Below are 20,765 nucleotides of genomic sequence, written 5' to 3'. Positions count from 1 at the left end.
CCGCTATTGGACTCTGGAGCAATGGAAACGCTTTCTCTGAAGTAATGAATCAAGCTTCACCATCTGACAGTACGACGGACTAATCTGAGTTTGGCGGATGCCAGGAGAACGCTACCTGCCCCAATGCATAGTGCTGGGGCTGTTTTTCATGGTTCGGGCTAGAACCCTTAGTTCCAGTTAAGGGAAATCTTAATGCTTTAACAGACAATGACATTCTAGACGATTCTGTGCTTCCAACTATGTGGCAACAGTTTGGGGAAGGCCCTATCTTGTTTCAGCATGACAATGCCCCCATGCACAAAGCGAGGTCCATATGTGACTATTCTGTTACTTATATTGTCCCTGGTATTACGTGGAAACAATGGGTATCCCTTGGTGCTTACAAAGAACAATACTTCAACACAATATTGATACCTGGTACCATATATTACCATGTGGTGCTTGTTTGAAAGAATGCCAAAGGAACAAACAAGTAACATAAATTATTGCTGTGCAATTACATTTAGCTATTTTACTACATAACTAGTAAGATGGTAAACTATTTTCAAAAGATGTAACTACACACACTTTTTGTTTTATTTCAATTTATTTTTTTGTATTTTTGAATTCCTGTGTAATACACCAAATCGCTTCTCCAGCAGTATTTTTATTTTTACATTCAATTTGTTACATTCAAGTTGAATAGTGATTCTATTTCATATTTTCAGTTTCAATGACATTTCAGTGAGACAACTCATGATTGTGGTCTTTCACTATTACGGGTGACCAAAGCACAAGACAATTGATACAGAAATCTATACAATCCAAAATATCACCTTGAGATTAAATTGTTATTTTAGAAAGTGCCCATGTGCAGGTTTTACGTTTTAAGTCACTATGTGAAAGGGGCACACATTTTAGTTCACAGAATTATGAATGTAATCTTAAATATTTTGGGGATAGCAAGTTACTTCAGAAACGATAAACACAGAAAATAAAAACTGAATGAGATAAGATTAAAATGTGTAGTCTACATAATATGTACGTTGTTTGAATGAAACCTGGTATGAAATAAGAGCAATGATGTGATAATAATGATGTATAATGAATGGAGTTTTGTACTATGCGGACACAGTGATGTATTGAGGCTCCATGTTGCCAAAGTAGGATTTCTCCCACTCACTCATCAGGTCAAAGTGCAGTGGGCGATCACAGAAGGTGCAGGAGACAGTCGCCGGCCCGTTCAGAAGGAGCCCCGTTTCTTGCCACACCTCCACGAGCCTCTCTGTCAATCAAAGTGAAATGGGTCAAACACAAAGAAACTTGAGTCACGGCTAACACAGCTAGTGGTATTGGCTGTAGTATCTTATTTTAAGATTATTCAGAGGTTATTCAGGGATCACATTATTATGAATACACTGAGGAAGGATACTATTAGTAGTTGAAGTTTTCTTTCTCCGGACCCCCTGATGTGTCGAATATGACCATTGACCATTAATGGGTTGAACACCACTGGATGTATTCACAAAGAGTCTCAGAGCTGATTTAGGATCAGTTTTGCCTTTTAGATCATAACGTATATGATTATACAGACAGGGGGGGAACTGATCCTAGATCATCAATCCTACTCGGAGATGTTTGGACACAGGTCAGTTCTACGGGAAACCCTGTCAGAGCAGTAACAGCAGGTGGCTTGGTCACTCACCCACAAAGTACTCCATCATTGCAGGGTTGTGGTGAGGGGAGGGAGCCAGACGCAGCAGCTCCTCGCCTCGGGCTACTGTCGGGTAATTGATGGCCTGGACGTAGATGTTGTGTCGCTCCAGCAAGATGTCACACACCTTGGAGTTGAGCTCCGCGTTACCCACCTGAGAGATGACAATGCATGCACACACACATAAATACAGTCTATCATCTCGATAATGAACTTAGTGTGCTGTGCTCAAACACGTTCAAAGTACATCCTTGCATCACTGTCATGTACAGAATGATCCGCCTGAATGCCAGTCTGTTTCTGCTCTCTTGCCAACTCTGTATGGAATACAATAAGGGTTTGCAAGAGAGCATACAGTAAACAGACTGGCACTCAGGCTACAGAGGTAGTTTGAGTGGTCAAATATTTTGATAAAAGATTACATGTTGTTTCTGGGGTAGGTATACCAGTAAGTCTTATACCTGTGGAATAACAAAGCTGGTATGATATAGTACCTCTTGCACACAGTAGTAATGACTAGGGCCTTTTTCTCCACTACCTGGCCTACTATGACATCTTCAACCTACAACTATACTCAAGGTGTCACTGCAGGCTTTTTCAGGCACTTCCACAACCTTCTTATTCATTAGATAATTAACACATCAGACAATTAAGTCAGATAATTAATCTCTAGAAATGTTATATCCCTTTAGTCATGGAATGGACCCAGTTAAATGAGAGGTGCACAGACAATCCACATGCTTAGAAGCTTAATTTGTGGCAACTAGATCATTATTAGAGATGATTCAACTATCAAGATGTGATGATAAAAAATATCAAAAATTTTAACAGGTGTCAGTAGAAAGAACTATCTATGTCTTGGTGCAGGAGGACAAAACTACCAGAGAAACTGAGAAAGGCTGAGAAAAGGGCAGGGCCCTAGTAATGACAGAGTAACTCTCATAACTGGAGTGACATAGCTAGGGTATCCACTGCCCTTAACGCTGTAGTAGTAATAGAACATGTACTACAGTACCCATAAATCTCTGCTCAACATATCCAATCGTCTTCAATCTGTCTCCATATCATCGCAAATGATGTAGTAGCAGTGTAAATCTCTTACATACAGTACCTTTATTGGGATGATGTGGCTGGGGCAGTTGACCACAGGCAGTCCCTTCTCCAGGAGCAGCTGTCTCATGTGTTTGACATTCCTCTGGTGGGCCCTGCGCAGCGCCTGGCCCTCGGAGCTCTTCAGGACTCTCACAGACTCCAGGGCCCCAGCCAGCACCATGGGGGGCAGCGAAGTAGTGAAGATGAAACCTGCAGCGAAGGAGCGCACCGTGTCCACCAGGGAAGCGCTACTGGCAATGTAGCCCCCCACGCAGCCAAAGGCTTTACCTGCAGCAACGGCGAAGAAGAAGAAGAAGTAACAGAAAAAGAAGAAACATGAGAATCAGAAGAAGAATAAATAATTATCAAATGGAATGATTTGTATACAGTGCCAGTCATAAGTTTGGACACACCTACTCACACCTACTCTACTCTTTTACTATTTTCTACATTGTAGAATAATAGTGAAGACATCAACACTATGAAATAACACATATGGAATCATGTAGTAACCGAAAAGTGTTAAACAAATCAAAATATATTTTATATTTGAGATTCTTCAAAGTCGCCACCCTTTGCCTTGATGACAGCTTTGCACACTCTTGGCATTCTCTCAACCAGCTTCATGAGGTAGTCACCTGGAATGCATTTCAATTAACAGGTGTGCCTTGTTGAACGTTTATTATTCTACACTGGGGAAAATACTAAAAATAAAGAAAAACCCTGGAATTAGTAGGTGTGTCCACACTTTTCACTGGTACTGTATATACAATATCTATAACTTACAGATATATTATAACAAACACACCTGAAATCACAATGAACCATTATGCTTATTGGAGTTAGTGTACACTATTACTGGATTTTGCAAGCGATGGAGTATTCCTAGTTCAAATAGTATTGATCAAGTTTGAATGTGACCCCAATGTGACCTAGCTAGATTGACAACCACATACTCTGAAATAAGTAGGGCTAAGACTAGATTTACTTAATATCACCTTGTCATCTAAGGTTGCCTTTATAAGCGCTGATCTGAAGTAATATTGAGTTCTAACTTCAAATGGTGACGGTTAGGATTGAAAGAAGGTAAGCTGACCTTAGATCTGTGCATAAGATGTAACTTTTCACAGAAACTGCTCCTAGAGAGACTTATCAGTATGACCAGACTGGGTGTGTGGGAGCACTTCCACAGCTGATATGTATATCCCCTGGCCTGTAGCCTCTGCCGTTCCCTCCATTAGCCAACACCAGAGCATGATGAAAGTTGTTACTGCGATGTCAGCTATATAAATGTCCGTTTGTGCCTGATGACAGCAGGTAGCCTAGTGGTTAGAGCTTTGGGCTAGTAATTGAAAGGTTGCTGGATCAAATCTTTGAGCTGACAAGTTAAAAATCTGTTGTTCTTCCCCTAAACAAGGCAGTGACCCACTGTTCCCCGGTAGGCTGTCATTGTAAATAAGAATTTGTTCTTAACTGACTTGCCTAGTTAAATAAAGGTTGAATTAAAAACGTATTTAATAAATGACCGGCATTAATTGGTTAAATGTGACCTCTTCCAGGGGAGACTCACTTGGCTCAATCAAATCTATCTCTGCTGTGAGGGGCATTTCCCTAGCTCTGAGACAAGCTAAGACAGACAGAGACTAAATGGTTATAGCCATGATGGAACCTGGTTCACTGCAAGTGTGTATAATTAAATTAATTCATAAACACATATTACTACTTCAGTTTGTGGTAGCAAATCCAGGATTTTTTAGATCCTTGAAATAAAACAAATGAAATAAGTGGGAATCAACTGGTGTCCCTCGTTGGCCTAGTCAAGAACTGTCCTTGTTACAGCAGACACATCTGTCAATTTTAATTATTTACATTTTATTAAACCAGGTGATTACTATTGATATATTCATCTCTTTTTTAGGTGAGCCATGGGCAAGAGGAAGCACCAATAGTACAGAATAAAATGCAATACAACATGGTACAAAATACACTTATAAAAACAACAACAAATCCATAAAACATAGACACTCTTATCAAACCTGTTTATTTCTTACCCAAGGTTCCAGAGACAATGTCAATCTTGTGCATGATGTTGTCTCTCTCTCCCACACCGGCCCCATGGGCTCCATACAGGCCCACAGCATGGACCTCATCAACAAACGTCAAGGCCCCATAGCGATGGGCCACATCACATAGCTCCTCCAGGGGACATATAGCACCTGAGAGCGAGTGAGATGAAATAGGATGTACGACCTTTTACTGTAAATAACTGAGAGACTGTGGATATTATTACTGAGGCACTAAGCAATAAAGAATTATGAAATGTGTAGCACTCAAAATCAACACTGACTGGGATATTATGTTTTTAGAACTTAGTATATTAATATGAGAGGACGTAACATAAAACATTAGCAACAAATGAATAATACTGCTTGCTTATCACGTTAAACCACCACAAACCCCTAGCAAAATATATATTATGAAAGACAACCAAAGATGAACCAACATGCAACATGACTGTGGAGCCCGTTTCGTGACACTTACCATCCATGGAGTGCACGGTCTCAAAGGCCACGATTTTGGGTGTCTTGGGGTCGGAGCCACTCAGCAGTTCCTCCAGGTGTTGGCTGTCATTATGGCGGAAGATGAAGCGCTTGGCGCCGCTGTTCCTTATGCCCTGGATCATTGAAGCGTGGTTCCCCATGTCAGAGTATATCTCACAGCCTGTATTTCAAAGCAGAGAGCCCACAAGGCAGAATGAGCTTCGAACTCTATGTCTTCCAGAAGTGATAGAGTGTGTGCGTTATAGTACAAAGAACGTATTTTGGAATATAGATTGGTGCCACTAATGTAACCACATTGCCCTTGAAAGCAATGCTGAAGTTCTGATTAGAATGAAATGCTATAGGTATTGACTATTCTTCTCATTGCTACATCTCATCTAGCCTGGTCCCAGATCTGTTTTGCTATCTTGCCAACTCCTATGGTCAATGTCACAAGTTAGCAAGATAGCACAAACAGATCCTGGATCATGCTACCTTTCATCCTCTGTCAATGTTTGACTTTCAGCTTGGAGACCCGGGAGGGCCCTGGGTTTAGGCTAACCTGGCAGCATTTTGGCCAGGGTGAAAAGGGTGGAGTCGTTGGCCACGAAGCAGGATGAGAAGACCAAAGCTCCATCTTTCTGGTGGAGCTGGGACAGTTCTTTCTCCAGCAGCACATGGAAGTTACTGGTGCCAGAGATGTTCCTGGTACCTCCGGCACCTGCGCCATGCCTCTTCAGGGCATCCCTGAGGTAATACAAGAAGAATCACAGTCAAACATCACATCTTACCTCAGCTCCAACACATCAAAGAAGGTATGTTTTGAATATTTTGTTTTCTTCCCCATAACAATTATAAGGACAAATTGGTTTTAATTGTATAAATATACCAAATACCAAATAGCAGCTGGTACAATTATCATCAGAAAATGCAGATCATGTGTAGTTAGCATTAAAACTTGCTGACAAATAGCAGCAGATACAATTTCATATTCATATTCATCATATTCATTTATATTTTCAGAGTTTTTTAGATAAACTAGTCCAATTATTATTTTTACCCCCCCCCCCCCTTTCTTTATATGAAACAATGACACTTGCTGGGTCTCAGGATGCCCGAACACATTTTAAAAGCTTTTTCCAATAAAGGACAGTAAAGGAAACCATACTTTTAGGAATGTGGGAGCACTATTCTGTTTTTTGTCTAACTGTAAAAGTGGAAGGGTTTTAATTTTTCCCACACACAAGAATACATTTCTTTGCAAAGTATGAAATAGTTATCAGCAACCTTGTCTTGTCTGAGTCAAGCCTAATATTTGGCATGTGATTAAGGAGGTAAAGGCTTGGAGATTTTTACCAATATCTAAAATAATCTGAGTGGCTGTATGAACAGAGCACCAGAAATCCATTAGCTTATTGCGTTGCCAAAATACCTTCGGTGCAAAAAGGTTCCTTTTCCGGACTGAGGTGTCTGGGAACATATGATTTAATTTAATAGGAGTAAAATAAAACATGAAAAATAATTTTGTGTTTGTTTCCTTAATATTCAAACTAGTAAATGGGTAGGGTATTTTATTACAGATCTCAAGCAATACCTCCTCATCAAATTCCCAAATCCTTTGAAGAGGGATAAAGGTGGATTCCCATTGTCTTGACAATGTACAGTACATGACACTCCATTATTCCTTTGATAAATATAGATGTGGTTATTAATTCTTCAACTTCTTACAACTGAGATCTCAGCTCTTCTTCTTTGATAATCATAAGGAAAATATTTGGGATTTGAAGACTGAAATAATCTGAAATAATCCGTACCAGGAATGTTGGATTCCTTACAGATTTCAATAAATGACTTCACTGTACTCTAGCCACTATGGAACAGGTCAGCGAAACTCATAAGACCCAGGAAGCACCACCTATAGAGGTCGACCTTTGACATCACATTGGGCAGATCAGGATTACAAGAGATAGATGCAAGTATAGAATACGTGTTTGAAATACCTAAGTACTTTGTACAGTCTGCCCACACCATTTATGTGTTGTACCTAGTAAAGGTCTTCTTGTTATCACAAATATGCTGGACCCAATTCACAAACATAAGATTCTTTGGAGGTAAAAAAATTGAGCTTCAATCTGAACCCATGGTGTCTGTCCAAAGTCCTAGATGTCAAATTGCGAGTTTGGGCTGACCATTAATGAAAACCTTGATTCAATATTTTTTTTAATAAAACAAAAAAAAGAAAACGGTAAATAACAGGTCAACATTTTCAATAAATAATTACATCTGGAAAGACAATTCAGCTTGATTATGTTTTTCCTTCCAATCATAGTTACTGGGAGACTGGACCAACAAATCAGGTCTTCATTCATTTAGATAATTCTTTAGAACTGGGGTAACATTTATTCCCAAATAGTTGAATCCATTTTGTTTCCAAGAAAAGGGACAGACCAAACTCAACTCATCTGTTAGCTGGCTATTTAGCAAACAGGCATTCGATTTGATAAGATTAGCCTTGTATCCAGAGAATTGACCAAATTAGGCATTAGTATCAACAATATGTGGGAGGAGTTCACTGGATTGACAACATACAATACAATATAATCTGCATATAAAGATAGCTTATGTTCCTGATCTGCAATAAGCGGACCTATGGTACTCTCATTAGAACGCGTGGACTCTGCCAGCGGTTCTACGGCCATGGTGAAGAGAAGGGGAGACAGAGGACAGCCTCACCGGGTCCCTCTACTCAGGGGAAATTCTTGTGACCTTAAAACATTGGTAGAGACCATAGCTCTGGAAATGGTATAAATCGCTTTGACCCATTTGATGAAATTAGCAACCATATCAAATTTTTGCAAAACAGAGAATAGGAAATTCCATTCAACTCTGTTGAACACTTTCTCAGCATCTAATGACAACAATATAGGAGGAGTCTTATGCTCATTTAAATGGTTGATAACATCAAACAGTCGTCTAACATTGTCCGGTGAATACCAGTTTTTTATAAATCCCATTTGATCGGGGTAAGCGAGGGTAATAGAGCCTCTACCTCTGGCTATCAATTTAGTTATCACTTCGGAATCCAAATTCAACAAACTTATCGGTCTGAAAGAAGAGCATTCTAATGAGCCCTTCCCACTTTTAACCAAGACACTGATAGAAGCTGCTGGTATATTCATAGAATAAGGCAAAATTCCCTTAACACAAAAGTAATCTATCATGTAAATATAGGACAGGGTTCTGGCCAGAACTGCTTGTAAAATTCACCTGGGAAGCCGTCTGGGCCTGGGAATTTATTATTAGGCATAGATTTAATTGCTGCAAACACTTCCTCAAGGGTAAAAGGATAATTGAGGAACAGAGGCTCTGGTTAGGACAGTTTTGGGAGAGAACTGCTGTCTAAATATGATTTTAATTCATGAGGTGAATAGTTGGATTGCAAAAATTGGGTCATAGGTGACTGAGTTATTCTGTAAGCTAATACCATTAATCTTGCGTTCGGATTTTTCCTTTTTCAATTGATAGGCAAGGAGCTTGGTTTATTACCATACTCGTAATGTTTTTGTCTAATGCAGAACATTTTGTCATGAATACAGCGAATTTGTTCAATATTTAGTTTAGCCCTTGCTACGGTCAACTGCTTTGAACTTTACAATATAGTGCTTGAACTTTCTTGAACATTCTAATACAGTATGAACATTTAACTGGTTGGTTTCTAGACTAAGCTTTTCTTCTGGGGGTAGCGTAAGAATATAATGTACTGCAGTATGACGAGCCATACATTTAAGCAGAATACCTAATTGAATATCTAAGGAATTGATTCGGTTGAATTTAGTCTTTGGTCTTTTTGCACTACATCATGGGCTCAATCTCTATTTGTCTTTCTGTGATTCCTTGCATCCTATCTCCTCGCCTTCTTCTCAACCATATTGGAAGAGAAGGTTCAAACTCCCTCCCCTTCTCCAATGCACTTTGAGGAGAGAGGATGTGAGGGATCAAGGAAAGATGAATTGAGAAAGAATCTTGATGTCTGGCTTACTGAATTCCGTTGAGGACCCGGGGGTGGCTACCCATGCCCAGGTAGTCGTTACTGCACCAGACAGACACCTGGGAGCCTTCCCGCCCGGCCATGGAGTAGTCTTCGGCAAAGGGAAAGACGTCAGCTCGCCGATTCACTGTCTTAAAGATGCGGTAGGTGTGGTCATTTTTCTTCTCAGAGATCGTCCTGTCGAAGAAGCCATCGTAGTCGAAACTGGGGCCCACTGTTGGGGTTAAAAGTATAATAGTGTCAGCAAATTATTTTGTGAAAGACTTAAAATGATTCAAGAGACATTCATATAGTTTCTCAAGTTACATGTGATTCTAGATCCAATAACTTGTTTAATATGATGAAGAATGAATCATCATGTATCCATTGAATGAAAAGAAAATTGGGTCCCACATTACATACCGGTAGTGATACCTGAATGTGGCAAATTCTTATTTACATTGACGGCCTACCCCAGCCAAACCCAGACGACACTGGGCCAATTGTACGCCGCCCTATGGGACTCCCAATTACAGCAAGATGTGATACAGCCTGGATTCAAACCAGGGACTGTAGTGACACCTCTTGCACCAAAATGCAGTGCCTTAGACTGCTGCGCCACTCGGGAGTCCATTTACAAATAAAATTGCTTGCGTTTAAACCTCATTTCGCTGTGCATAATTACTGCATGGGATTACGCGATTGTAAGTAGGCCTATACTTGGTAATCCGTTCCCTTTAAAAGCTGTGCAAACAGATAAGTTGTATGTAATACAACTTGTGTAAATGTATTTACACAGTACCTGCCAATGCAATAATCATTAAACTGGTATCAATTTACCACTTAATATAACGTGTGACTGAAAACAGTTCTGTTATGCACTGTATCATGTCAATATAATTTCTTGTAGAACTACAGTGCAACTTCTCCTCTAATTGAGTCAATGCAAACGAGTCACACTGGTCTGATTCACCTATATTGTCCTTCAGGAGGTGGGACACTCTGGGGGTTTGGACCTTCGGCATGACGGAGTCCTCGAGTTCCTTCAAAAGAGATCTTTTCATACCTGTGACAGAGAGCAGGGGTATAACAGTCTGTACTACACTGTAAAGTATTTCTCATTTATGCTATGCTCGTCCATTTGTTTCTTTGTCTTCAGTGATGCTGGTTTTGATAGGTTTTTGTGGCAACTGTACATTTTTTCACTGTGTTTAGAACTTGGACTTGTTGTTTGTGTCTACCAAAGTGTGTCTGCTGTGTTTGCACTGGTGTTTGTGTGTCCATTGAGCAAGTTTTGGAAGCTAAACTCCTAGGTATAACAGTAGATGGTCAATTATCATGGTCAAGTCATATTGGCAAAGTTTTTGTGAAGATGGGGAAGGGTATGTCTGTTATAAAAATATCAAAAAACATGTACACAAAAATCAACTCTACTAGTTGTTCAGGATCTGGTCTTGTCTCATCTTGATTACTGTCTGGTAATAGAGTCAAGTGCAGCATAGAAATATCTAGCAAAGCTGCAGCTGGCTCAACACAGAGCAGCACACCTTGTCCTTTACTGCACACACAGAACTAACATCAACAACATGCATGCCAGTCTTTCCTGTTTGAGGGTTGATGAGAGATCTTTACGTTTTTATTTATAACCTTTATTTATCTAGGCAAGTCAGTTAAGAACAAATTCTTATTCTTGTCAAATTCTTATTTACAATGACGGCCTACAGATGAAGTGAGACAGGTTTAGACCAGGTTAGATGAGGTGAGACAGGTTTAGACCAGGTTAGATGAGGTGAGACAGGTTTAGACCAGGTTAGATGAGGTGAGACAGGTTTAGACCAGGTTAGCTGAGGTGAGACAGGTTTAGACCAGGTTAGATGAGGTGAGAGGTTTAGACCAGGTTAGATGAGGTGAGACAGGGTTAGACCAGGTTAGATGAGGTGAGACAGAGTTAGACCAGGTTAGGTAAGGTGAGACAGGTTTAGACCAGGTTAGATGAGGTGAGACAGGTTTAGACCAGGTTGGATGAGGTGAGACAGGTTTAGACCAGGTTAGGTGGGGTACGACAGGTTTAGACCAGGTTGGGTTAGGTGAGACAGGTTTAGACCAGGTTAGATGAGGTGAGATAGATTTAGACCAGGTTAGGTTAGACAGGTTTAGACCAGGTTAGGTGAGGTGAGACATGTTTAGACCAGGTTAGATGAGGTGAGATAGATTTAGACCAGGTCAGGTGAGAAAGGTTTAGACCAGGTTAGGTGAGGTGAGACAGGTTTAGACCAGGTTAGGTGAGGTGAGAAAGGTTTAGACCAGGTTAGATGAGGTGAGACAAGAGGTAAGACAGGCCTTGACTATTTGTGACACAACCTTTTGCTTTCAACGTAACTCTTGAAGTATTAATCTGAGTTAACTGCTTTAAATGAACTTCTTTAAAAAACATATCATGGAATGGCAGGGAATGTGAGGACACACACACAGACACACTCTAACACTCTATTTTATTTTGTTGTTGTATTGTTTGTATTCTTTTTTAGTTGTATTGTTTGTATATCATTGTATTTTAATTGTGTGTGTCTGCCCTTGTCTATCAGTGTATCAGTGTTTTGTTATTTGTCATGTTTTGTGTTTTTTTGTGGACCCCATGAACAGTAGCTGCAGCTTCTGCAAAAGCCAATGAGGATCCAAATAAACAAATAAACTACCATTGTGTTGTCTTTACCTGGGTGAGACTCCGTCGGGACGTCCTCCTGAACCTCAGGGCTCGCTCTTACCATGCCAATCTGATTGGAGACAAAGGGACATGCCTTGGACATGGAGACAGCCACCTGGGTTGCTGATTGGGCAAAATGACGCTTTGAGTCCACACTCAGGGGCAGGATGCCTGCTGACTGGGTAGAATGAATGGTTGTCTTCCTCTCCTTGGGGATTGAGGCACAAACAGTGATCTGGCGGGCGATCATGGGGCATCGGTCGGCCATAGAGAGGAGGGCGGCCCCAGTTTTCAGCAAAACAGGCTTGGGGGCCGACTTCAGGAAGGGGCAGTGGTGAAGGAAAGCGGCCATGGCTCTTGAAGCAGTTTTGAATCTGGATCAACACATGAGACATAGGACATAAGTCCTTTAAAACATACAATTCTGACACTTTGTTATAGTTGTAGTATCTATGCTAAATGCTATTTACACTAGTTTAGACTTACAGTACTTTTCAACAGGCTTAGGCAAGTTTAAAGTCACTGTAGTCTAATGTACAATAGTCCGGAAGTAGTGTATGTAATGCTATTGCCACCATCTTCCAGAATCTTTCATAACCTAACATTTTAAAGGGGAAATTAAAACGAAATATAGGACTATGTATACTATGTTCAAGAGAGAGGGGGACACACTTTGAATCAAACTTTCAGCAATATAAGGTTTTAGTGATTTGAAATTGTTTCCGAAATGTGTGAACAGTGTGGCCCATTATTTACGTTTGAAGAAAATAAAGAGAGTTGATGGAATAGGTGCGCCTGCGGGCGCGGCTTATCTTGTCTGTGCAGGCGCGCTTTTCATGCTCTGCAAGGTGCTGAAGCAAGATTCCGACAAAAAGACGTCATTGCGCAGGGACTGTGGACGATTATTAGTGAGCGTCAGTGTATTTAAAAATCGAATCTCATGAGACGACGTGGATGTCTTTCAGTTTTTGATGGCAAAACACAGACATATTTGGCCTATACTATTTATGTATCCGTGACCAAACTAGTTTCTAAATCCTAATTAATTAAAAGTCCAAGCCAGCCATTTCGGATTATAAGAATAAGAATAATGGTTTCCACACTCATTGATTAAATGGTTGTTTTGTTCGGAACGAACTAATCCTTGTCTTGATCGAGCATTTCATGTAAAGAATAGAGGACCCCCTATGGCTACTCAGCTGGTCTGCGGTTAGGGGATAAGAAGACAATTCTCAGGATCTGTAGATTATTCTTGTGGTATGAGGTTATCTGACCTCCAAGTTAGTCTATCTAGATCCACAGCAGCTGAGCATTATGAGTCCGTTATTCGGTCAAACGTCCCAGGGAACTAAACCACTGACCCTAATGCTTGAGGAGTGACGTCCAAACACAGTTTACATTTATTCACATTCAAGTGACACGCTATGTGCATTCCTGTAGTCCATCTATGGTTTTAGGGTTATCTTCTTTATGTATTGTTTATAGCTTTCTTTAAATCTTTGTTGTTGTTGTTGTTGTTTGTTTGCAATTAGAGATGATACAATGAGGAGCACGACATAAAATGTATTTGGCTGTTATATATTATTTAGGTAACAGTCAAAACTCTTATCTTAACATTCCTGAACTTGAAATGTAGGCTAGCTGTCAACGACCATATAGACACACAGCCTGCCTACTTATGGGTTCCTTTAGTCTATAAGTGCAAAATTGCCTAATTTGCAGTATCATACGCAATAATATAATGCTAGCTAAATTGCATAGGGCCAAACAAATAGAATAATTCTGAACATCTTACCTGTTGACCTGCACTGAGGACGAACTTCAAAACAGTAATAGACAGAGATGTATCTGTCGTCAAAAGTTCGGGCAGTGACGTTGTCAGCATTATGCAATATTCTTCGAAAATTATTCTTGTTCACACCCATACGTTGTCACGTAGGGGGCCAGGCTGGGGACTGGGAGCAACCAAGTTGTAAAAAGACAAGATGCATTTGAGGATAGGCTAGCTCAAATGCTTTTTTGTCTAATTGCTGCGGTTTGTGATGTAATTAATAAAAGTGTAATTATTGTTAAATATAGGCATACAAAAACAAACACTTCTGTGCAATTTATATTTAACCTTAACCTTAACATACTGTATGAATAATATACAGCTTCAGAACAGCCTATAGTGGTATCCGAATTTTACATTTGTGTTGAACATTTTGTCATACCAACGACACAAAGTGCTCTATATTTTTCATCTCTCTCTCTCTCTCTCTCTCTCTCTCTCTCTCTCTCTCTCTCTCTCTCACTCTCTCTCTCTCTCTCTCTCTCTCTCCCTCTCTCTCTATCACTCACACACATCAGTATCATACAATTAAATAGAACACTTTTATGTAATTATATAGATGTGGTAATATAATGTATCTCTACCATCATCATAACCTGCGTAAATATGTCCTCCTTTTCAATTGCAGTTTATTCAAAAGCTCTCGTTAATTAGACAGGTTGGGTGGCATGGCCTTAAAAACTGTAAGCTACACAAGAGCTCGCCGGCAGATGGTGCATTCCACATATATTTTCATCAATAGCAATTCGCTCGTGACAGTGGAAAGGCGGGGCCGGAGTTTCTTATGTTGTCAAATCAAATTGATGTGCAAACTGGAGAGCAGCCTCCTCGAACAGAAAGCGAGGCGGTAGCCTATCGTCATATGAGCAGCATCAGAGGATAGAGCACAGACATCATAACCAGGACCAAAGACTGTCATTCATTCAGAGTTAATACATTGCATCCAAAAATATTTTCAAGATGCTAGCATGCACAGAAATGATCACCATATGTCTTCAGTCTGCGAAACATGACCACCACAGGAAACAGCAGCAGCTCCAGCAGAAGAACCAAAATCAAGGAATCTCTATCTTTCAAGATGTAAGTAGCCCAGTCTGCATCCATCGTCAATATAAAAAAAATGGAAGCGTTTTTACTGAGTATGTCGCATCATTTGACATAATTTGTTATCATGTGGTCAAAGTGCATAATGTGGTCATTATGCACTTTGATATTATACGCCAGGCAGCTGTCAAAGCGTTCAAAGATGCTGCAGGTCGACATATTCAAGTAGTCTATTTTAATCTAGGGCTACCTTTAATCTGTTGAACCAACAAAAAAAAGACATTAGACATTATATCAAATAATGCTATAATGATTTTAAATTGCCTTTATTGCACTCTTGCATGTTATTATATGATAACAAGGTGAGGGGTGTTTAAAAATAATTAGTGTGTGAAAATCATCTGATGTTAACAATACCACGAAATCTCACATCTAATTAACACATCTGCTCGATGTGTTATTTATGCCCCATAACAAAAAAACGGCTATAGGCTCTGTTATGTATATATATAGCATATCATTTTGCCTACCGTTGGATCTCACATGGTCATAAGGGTCATGACATTGGTGGTAGAATGAATGAATGGATGATCAAAGGAATACATTAAATAATGAATGAATAAAATATTAGCCAATTCACTAATTCAAGATCATCATTGACATAATGCTTTTTTTTCTTTGTTTAGTTTTCCTTTTTGTCGTTTTTGTAAAACAAAAAAATGTATGTGATATGTTTTTATAGTAGATCACAGGAATGAGGAGGACTATGGAAACCTTGCATGTCTGAAGTGTTTATATTTCACTACCATTAACTTGTCCTAGATTGACAGTGGTCTGTTGAGGCATCTTGCCCAGACTCTGGCTTGGATTGGTCATGCTTGCCCCAGCAGTATAAAAATGCTCATTATTAATGTTACTAATGATCTAAATGAAAAAAAAGATTTGCCTGTTCTGATAGGCCTGTAGCAAGAATTATTGGTCATGAATCATGTACATAATAGCCAGCCTACAGTACACCATTGCCTTCATGTCCCTTTTCCGCAGTAAAACCAGTTCAATCTCTTTATAGAGTTCATGCTAAGGAGAATTTAGCCTACACTGTTCTGGTTAGTAACAGAAAATTCTTAATAAAATATGATTTCAATAAATTAGGTGATGGAGAGCTTTTGCATTCACATTTTGATTCTATATTTGCCTTTAGGAAGGCTATTACATAATAAATACACCTATAATAAGTGAAAGGCATGATATTGTAACCAATGGAGGACTTTTGCGTGTGCATTTTAATTGTTAGCCTAAAGGTAGGCTATTACGTAATAAGCATATGATGAAGAGAAGATCACACTGTAAGTAACCAATGACCCTCAACAGCATCACTCTTGTTGCCTCAGCCAGATATCCCTCCAATCAGATAGAAAGATGAGCATTTTCCACATTTCATTGAGGCAGGTAATTGGCCAATAACAGGAGCAGTAAGTGCAGTAATGGAGGACTTTTGCGTGTGCATTTTAATTGTTAGCCTAAAGGTAGGCTATTACGTAATGAGCATATGATGAAGAGAAGATGACACTGTAAGTAACCAATGATAAGTGCACATTAAAGGACGAAATGCAATCGACTCGCATTCAGTGAGTCCACTGTAATGTATGAGACGGCATCTCCAAAAAGAAGCAACATTTCCTAAAGGCCTTCTCTATGGGTGGGTAGTGGATGTTCATCTATCCTGCAGTACTGTATCCTAATGAGTGCACATTGAGCAGTTTACATGCATAGAACATCTGTGTTTGTCGTCTAACCATATAAACCCGACAGGGTTGCTAATTTAATGCTCTCCAGCTAGACGAAGACCAAACCATTAAAGCACAGTTGGCAGCACTAACAATTCACTTGAATGACACATGCTGTTATTGCTTTATCAACACATGTATTGTTTTCCAGCTAGATTAAGCAGTTGAAGCCACCAGGAGATGTTAACAATCTGGCTGCCGGTAACGCCAAAGTCAGTTGGAAATGGATTGATCCAGGAAATTTGTGTGGAGTCTACAGTGTGTGTTGAACCAAAGAAGAGATTGACAACCAGAGATTTAATGCGATGTCCAAAAAGGAGAAGCAATTTCTGAGTCACACCTCAGTCTATATCCAGAACAGAAAACAACAATATTTTTGTCATGACAGCAACAGTAAGAGTAAAATAATAAAACCAAGCCCAACAAATAGCCTACCATGGCGTGGCGTTAATGATATCTTAGGGTTTGTGGGCAATAAGTTCAAAGTGCCTAGTGAAAGTCTTCACAACTCTTTCACAGTTGACACATTTTGCTGCTTCAACCTTAACACTAGCAAGCTATTTACTGCATCGCATTAGAGTTGCATTTGATAGTTTGTTGAACGTTTAAACATGTAGACTAGAGACAATCTATATGGGACTATCCAATACATTGGGGCTTAGGGTTCCGCTAATGAGGATAATTAATGATTAATAAAAAGTGAACAAAGGGTTAGTAGGTGTGTAAAAACCAGTAAGTATGAATATGTTAAAGATAAATAGTACTGTAGGCTAGGTCTGCATATGAAAGATGTAGCAAAGAGTTTATTCATTTTTCCATGTTTAAAACGATTTTCACTGCACATGGGGATGGGATTGTATACAGACATTTTGGCTACAGTAAAGAGCGTTCTTCAGTGTGTAAGCCTTTGTACTTCTACGTGTAAGCGTTCATGCATCTGTGTATGATCCCCTCCCCTACGTGCAATTGGCAGAACAATAGTTCAGTTGAACGGCACAGTGAATGTGGGAACTCTTTATGCCTGATGCTTACAGTGTTTGTTTTCCCCCTCGTTTAGTTTTCCCTCCGATTTAATGAGGGAACGACTCTGCACTCTCAGTACAGTGTTGCAGGGAAATGTTCCTACTTATTTATTCTGCCTTCTTCTCAAAGGACTCATTAGAGTTGATTAAGGGGTTCTATTCAATCTCTGTCGCTGAAGCGTTACAGGTTACGTGATGAAAATTTAAAGGTCTTTCTGATTGAGCCGACATGCAGCATTTACCTGAAATGCAGCCTCCACAAACTCTGAGACATTGCATTTAAATTTCAATCACGCTGTAACACTGAACTTCCGCAAAACGGATTGAATAGTTTCCTCTCTATGATTTTATTGGCTGTGATGCACATTGCGCTGAAGGTTTACAGGTTGGCTCATTAATTTAGCTGAGTAGGCTAGTAAGAGTTTATGATAAACAAGCTTCAAGACATGTTGCACAACACAATTTTCGTTTGGAGCTTAATATTTCCATCTGAAGGACTCATGTTGTGTGAGTGGTTAAAACCCTAAATTGGGGTATAATCTGTTGACCTGGATAAGAATCAGCAGGACAGGCTCACAGTTTGTCACCATGTGGAATGTCTGAGGGTCAGTTGGTAGATAGCATATCAGCCCCTCATGACATGGACAGAAATGTCCGCAGGAGGTTTCTGAGACCGGCACTGTGAGATGCTTAGACAACCTTTTATAGGACAGTTCAGATGTAATTTACATAGATATGTACCAGGGTTGGAGTCAACTCTGTCAGGATTTGGCCAGGGTTGTTCCGGGTTTTGGTCACTAGATGCCCCCATTGTGCTTTTTGACCTTATGTTTTTTCCCTTGTTCCCCATTATTATTTGCACCTGTGCCTCGTTTACCCTGATTGTATTTAAACCCTTAGTTTCCCTCAGTTATGTGCTCTGTGTTTGTATGTTAGCACCCAGCCCTAGTGTTCTGTGTATTCTTGTCGATTCCGGTGGATGCTCTTGTGGAATTCTGTTTTTGTGTATCTCTTGAGGCTTTTTTGTGCTATTCCTACCACCTTTTGGATTTGCCATTTTTTGTATTGAAGGACTTCTCCTTTTTACTTTATTAAATACACCGTCTTAAGTACTGCTGTGTCTGCCTCATCTTCTGGGTTCTGCTGACTATTCGTGGCTCAGTTGGTTAAGTGACTGTTTCTCACTCCGGAGACCCAGGTTCGTAACCGGGTCCTGACAAACTCCACTTCAAGTCATGAAGCAAACTGAAATTCTACTTACAATTACAATATTCCTCATTGAAAAGCAATGGGATTTGGAATTTCAGTTTACTTCCTGAATGGACTGAATTGAAATTAAACTCAACTCTTATAGCAGAGGTGTCAAACTCATTCCACAGAGGGCCGAGTGTCTGCGGGTTTTTGGTTTTTCCTTTCAATTAAGACCTAGACAACCAGGTGAGGGGAGTTCCTTACTAATGAGTGGCCTTAATTCATCAATCAAGTACAAGGGTGGAGCAAAAACCACAGACACTCAGCCCTCCACAGAATGAGTTTGACATATTCTTTATAGGCACCCCAAAATAGCTAGCAGGACATATCAACCATTAGAACTTACCCACTGGGCACAGCCTTCAATTCAATGTTTATTCCACATTGGTTCACAGTCATGTCATTAAAATGATGTGGAAACAACATTGATTCAACCAGTGTGTGCCCAGTGGGTACCAGCCATTAAGCTAGAGTTGAACAATGTTGGGAGTTAAGGAGCTGGTCTTAGGTGTTTTCTGAGACAGTTATTTACTATGGGATGCTCAGTAGATCTCACATGAAGGAAGGTATACTGTTGTTTTAAATGGACACCCAGCAGTGCATGTCTTGGCTCCACAGCCGAGTGAGTTTGATAGGTAGCCATTATGAACCTGTGTGCAAAGCTCAATACTGCACTCAGACAACCATTGGACTTGTAACGGCTTTCATCCGTCGAAGGAGGGGAGGACCAAAATGCAGCGTGGTCAGTGTTCAACATCTTTAATATCGACGATAAACGAGAACACTACAAAATACATGAACAACAAAAGTGAAAACCGAAACAGTCCTATCTGGTGCAATGACACAAAGACAGAAGACAATCACCCACAGAATATGGCTGCCTAAATATGGTTCCTAATCAGAGACAACGATAGACAGCTGCCTCTAATTGAGAACCAATCTAGGCAACCGTAGACATACAAAACTACCTAGACAGGACACCGCCCCATAAACATACAAAACCCCTAGACCAGGCAAAACACATAAATCCACCATGTCACACCCTGACCTAACCAAAATAATAAAGAAAACAAAGATAAATAAGGCCAAGGCGTGACAGTACACCCCCCAAAGGTGCGGACTCCCGGCCGCACACCTAAATCCATAGGGGAGGGTCTGGGTGGGCGTCTGTCCGCGGTGGCGGCTCTGGCTCTGGCGCGGGAAGTGGACCCCACTCCACCATAGTCTTTGTCCGCTTTAGTATCTTCCTAGGAACGGTGACCCTCGCGGCCGACCTAGGATTTGCAACCCTACAAAAGGGCCCCACTCCACTAAAGAACTGAGGGGTAGCTCAGGACTGAGGGGCAGCCCAGGACTGAGGGGCAGCCCAGGACTGAGAGGTAGCTCAGGCTGGTTGACGGCTCTGGCAGCTTCTGGCTGACTGACGGCTCTGGCAGATCCTGGCTGACTGACGGCTCTGGCAGATCCTGGCTGACTGACGGCTCTGGCAGATCCTGGCTGACTGACGGCTCTGGCAGATCCTGATTGAATGGCGGCTCTAGCAGATCCTGGCTGAATGGCGGCTCTGGAAGATCCTTGCAGACTGGCGGCTCTGGCGGCTCCTTGCAGACTGGCGGCTCTGGCGGCTCCTTGCAGACTGGCGGCGCCTTGCAGACTGGCGGCTCTGGCTGCGCCCTGCAGACTGGTGGCTCTGGCGGCGCCTTGCAGACTGGCGGCTCTGGCGGCGCCTTGCAGACTGGCGGCTCAGGTGGGAGAATCTAGCAGCTCTGGACAG

At 40.8% G+C, this 20,765-nt stretch overlaps 2 protein-coding genes across 2 annotated transcripts in view; one reads left to right on the top strand and one right to left on the bottom strand.

Annotated features, from left to right (window-relative positions):
- Window positions 1-567: 567 nt before the first annotated feature.
- Window positions 568-13,960, bottom strand: alas2 (aminolevulinate, delta-, synthase 2). The gene is made up of 10 exons (XM_064923084.1): window positions 13,852-13,960; window positions 12,066-12,430; window positions 10,326-10,418; window positions 9,365-9,587; window positions 5,888-6,072; window positions 5,327-5,506; window positions 4,837-5,001; window positions 2,805-3,073; window positions 1,685-1,847; window positions 568-1,264 (listed from the first exon to the last, which is right to left on the bottom strand). Exons 2-10 carry the CDS (start codon window positions 12,406-12,408, stop codon window positions 1,101-1,103), a joined length of 1,785 nt encoding a protein of 594 aa, XP_064779156.1. The 5' UTR covers window positions 12,409-12,430; window positions 13,852-13,960; the 3' UTR covers window positions 568-1,100.
- A 672-nt stretch (window positions 13,961-14,632) lies between these two features.
- LOC135504464 (N-terminal EF-hand calcium-binding protein 1-like) overlaps window positions 14,633-20,765 on the top strand; it is a 38,401-nt gene continuing 32,268 nt past the window's right edge. The window contains exon 1 of the mRNA XM_064923083.1: window positions 14,633-14,967. Coding sequence (XP_064779155.1) covers window positions 14,848-14,967 — 120 coding nt within the window. The 5' untranslated portion in view covers window positions 14,633-14,847. The remainder of the gene's footprint in view (window positions 14,968-20,765) is intronic.

Source organism: Oncorhynchus masou, chromosome 18, assembly GCF_036934945.1.
Source record: "Oncorhynchus masou masou isolate Uvic2021 chromosome 18, UVic_Omas_1.1, whole genome shotgun sequence".
NCBI classification, from domain to species: Eukaryota; Metazoa; Chordata; class Actinopteri; order Salmoniformes; family Salmonidae; genus Oncorhynchus; species Oncorhynchus masou.
Note: the sequence above shows the minus strand (reverse complement) of the source record. Positions and strands in the feature narration are given on the sequence as shown.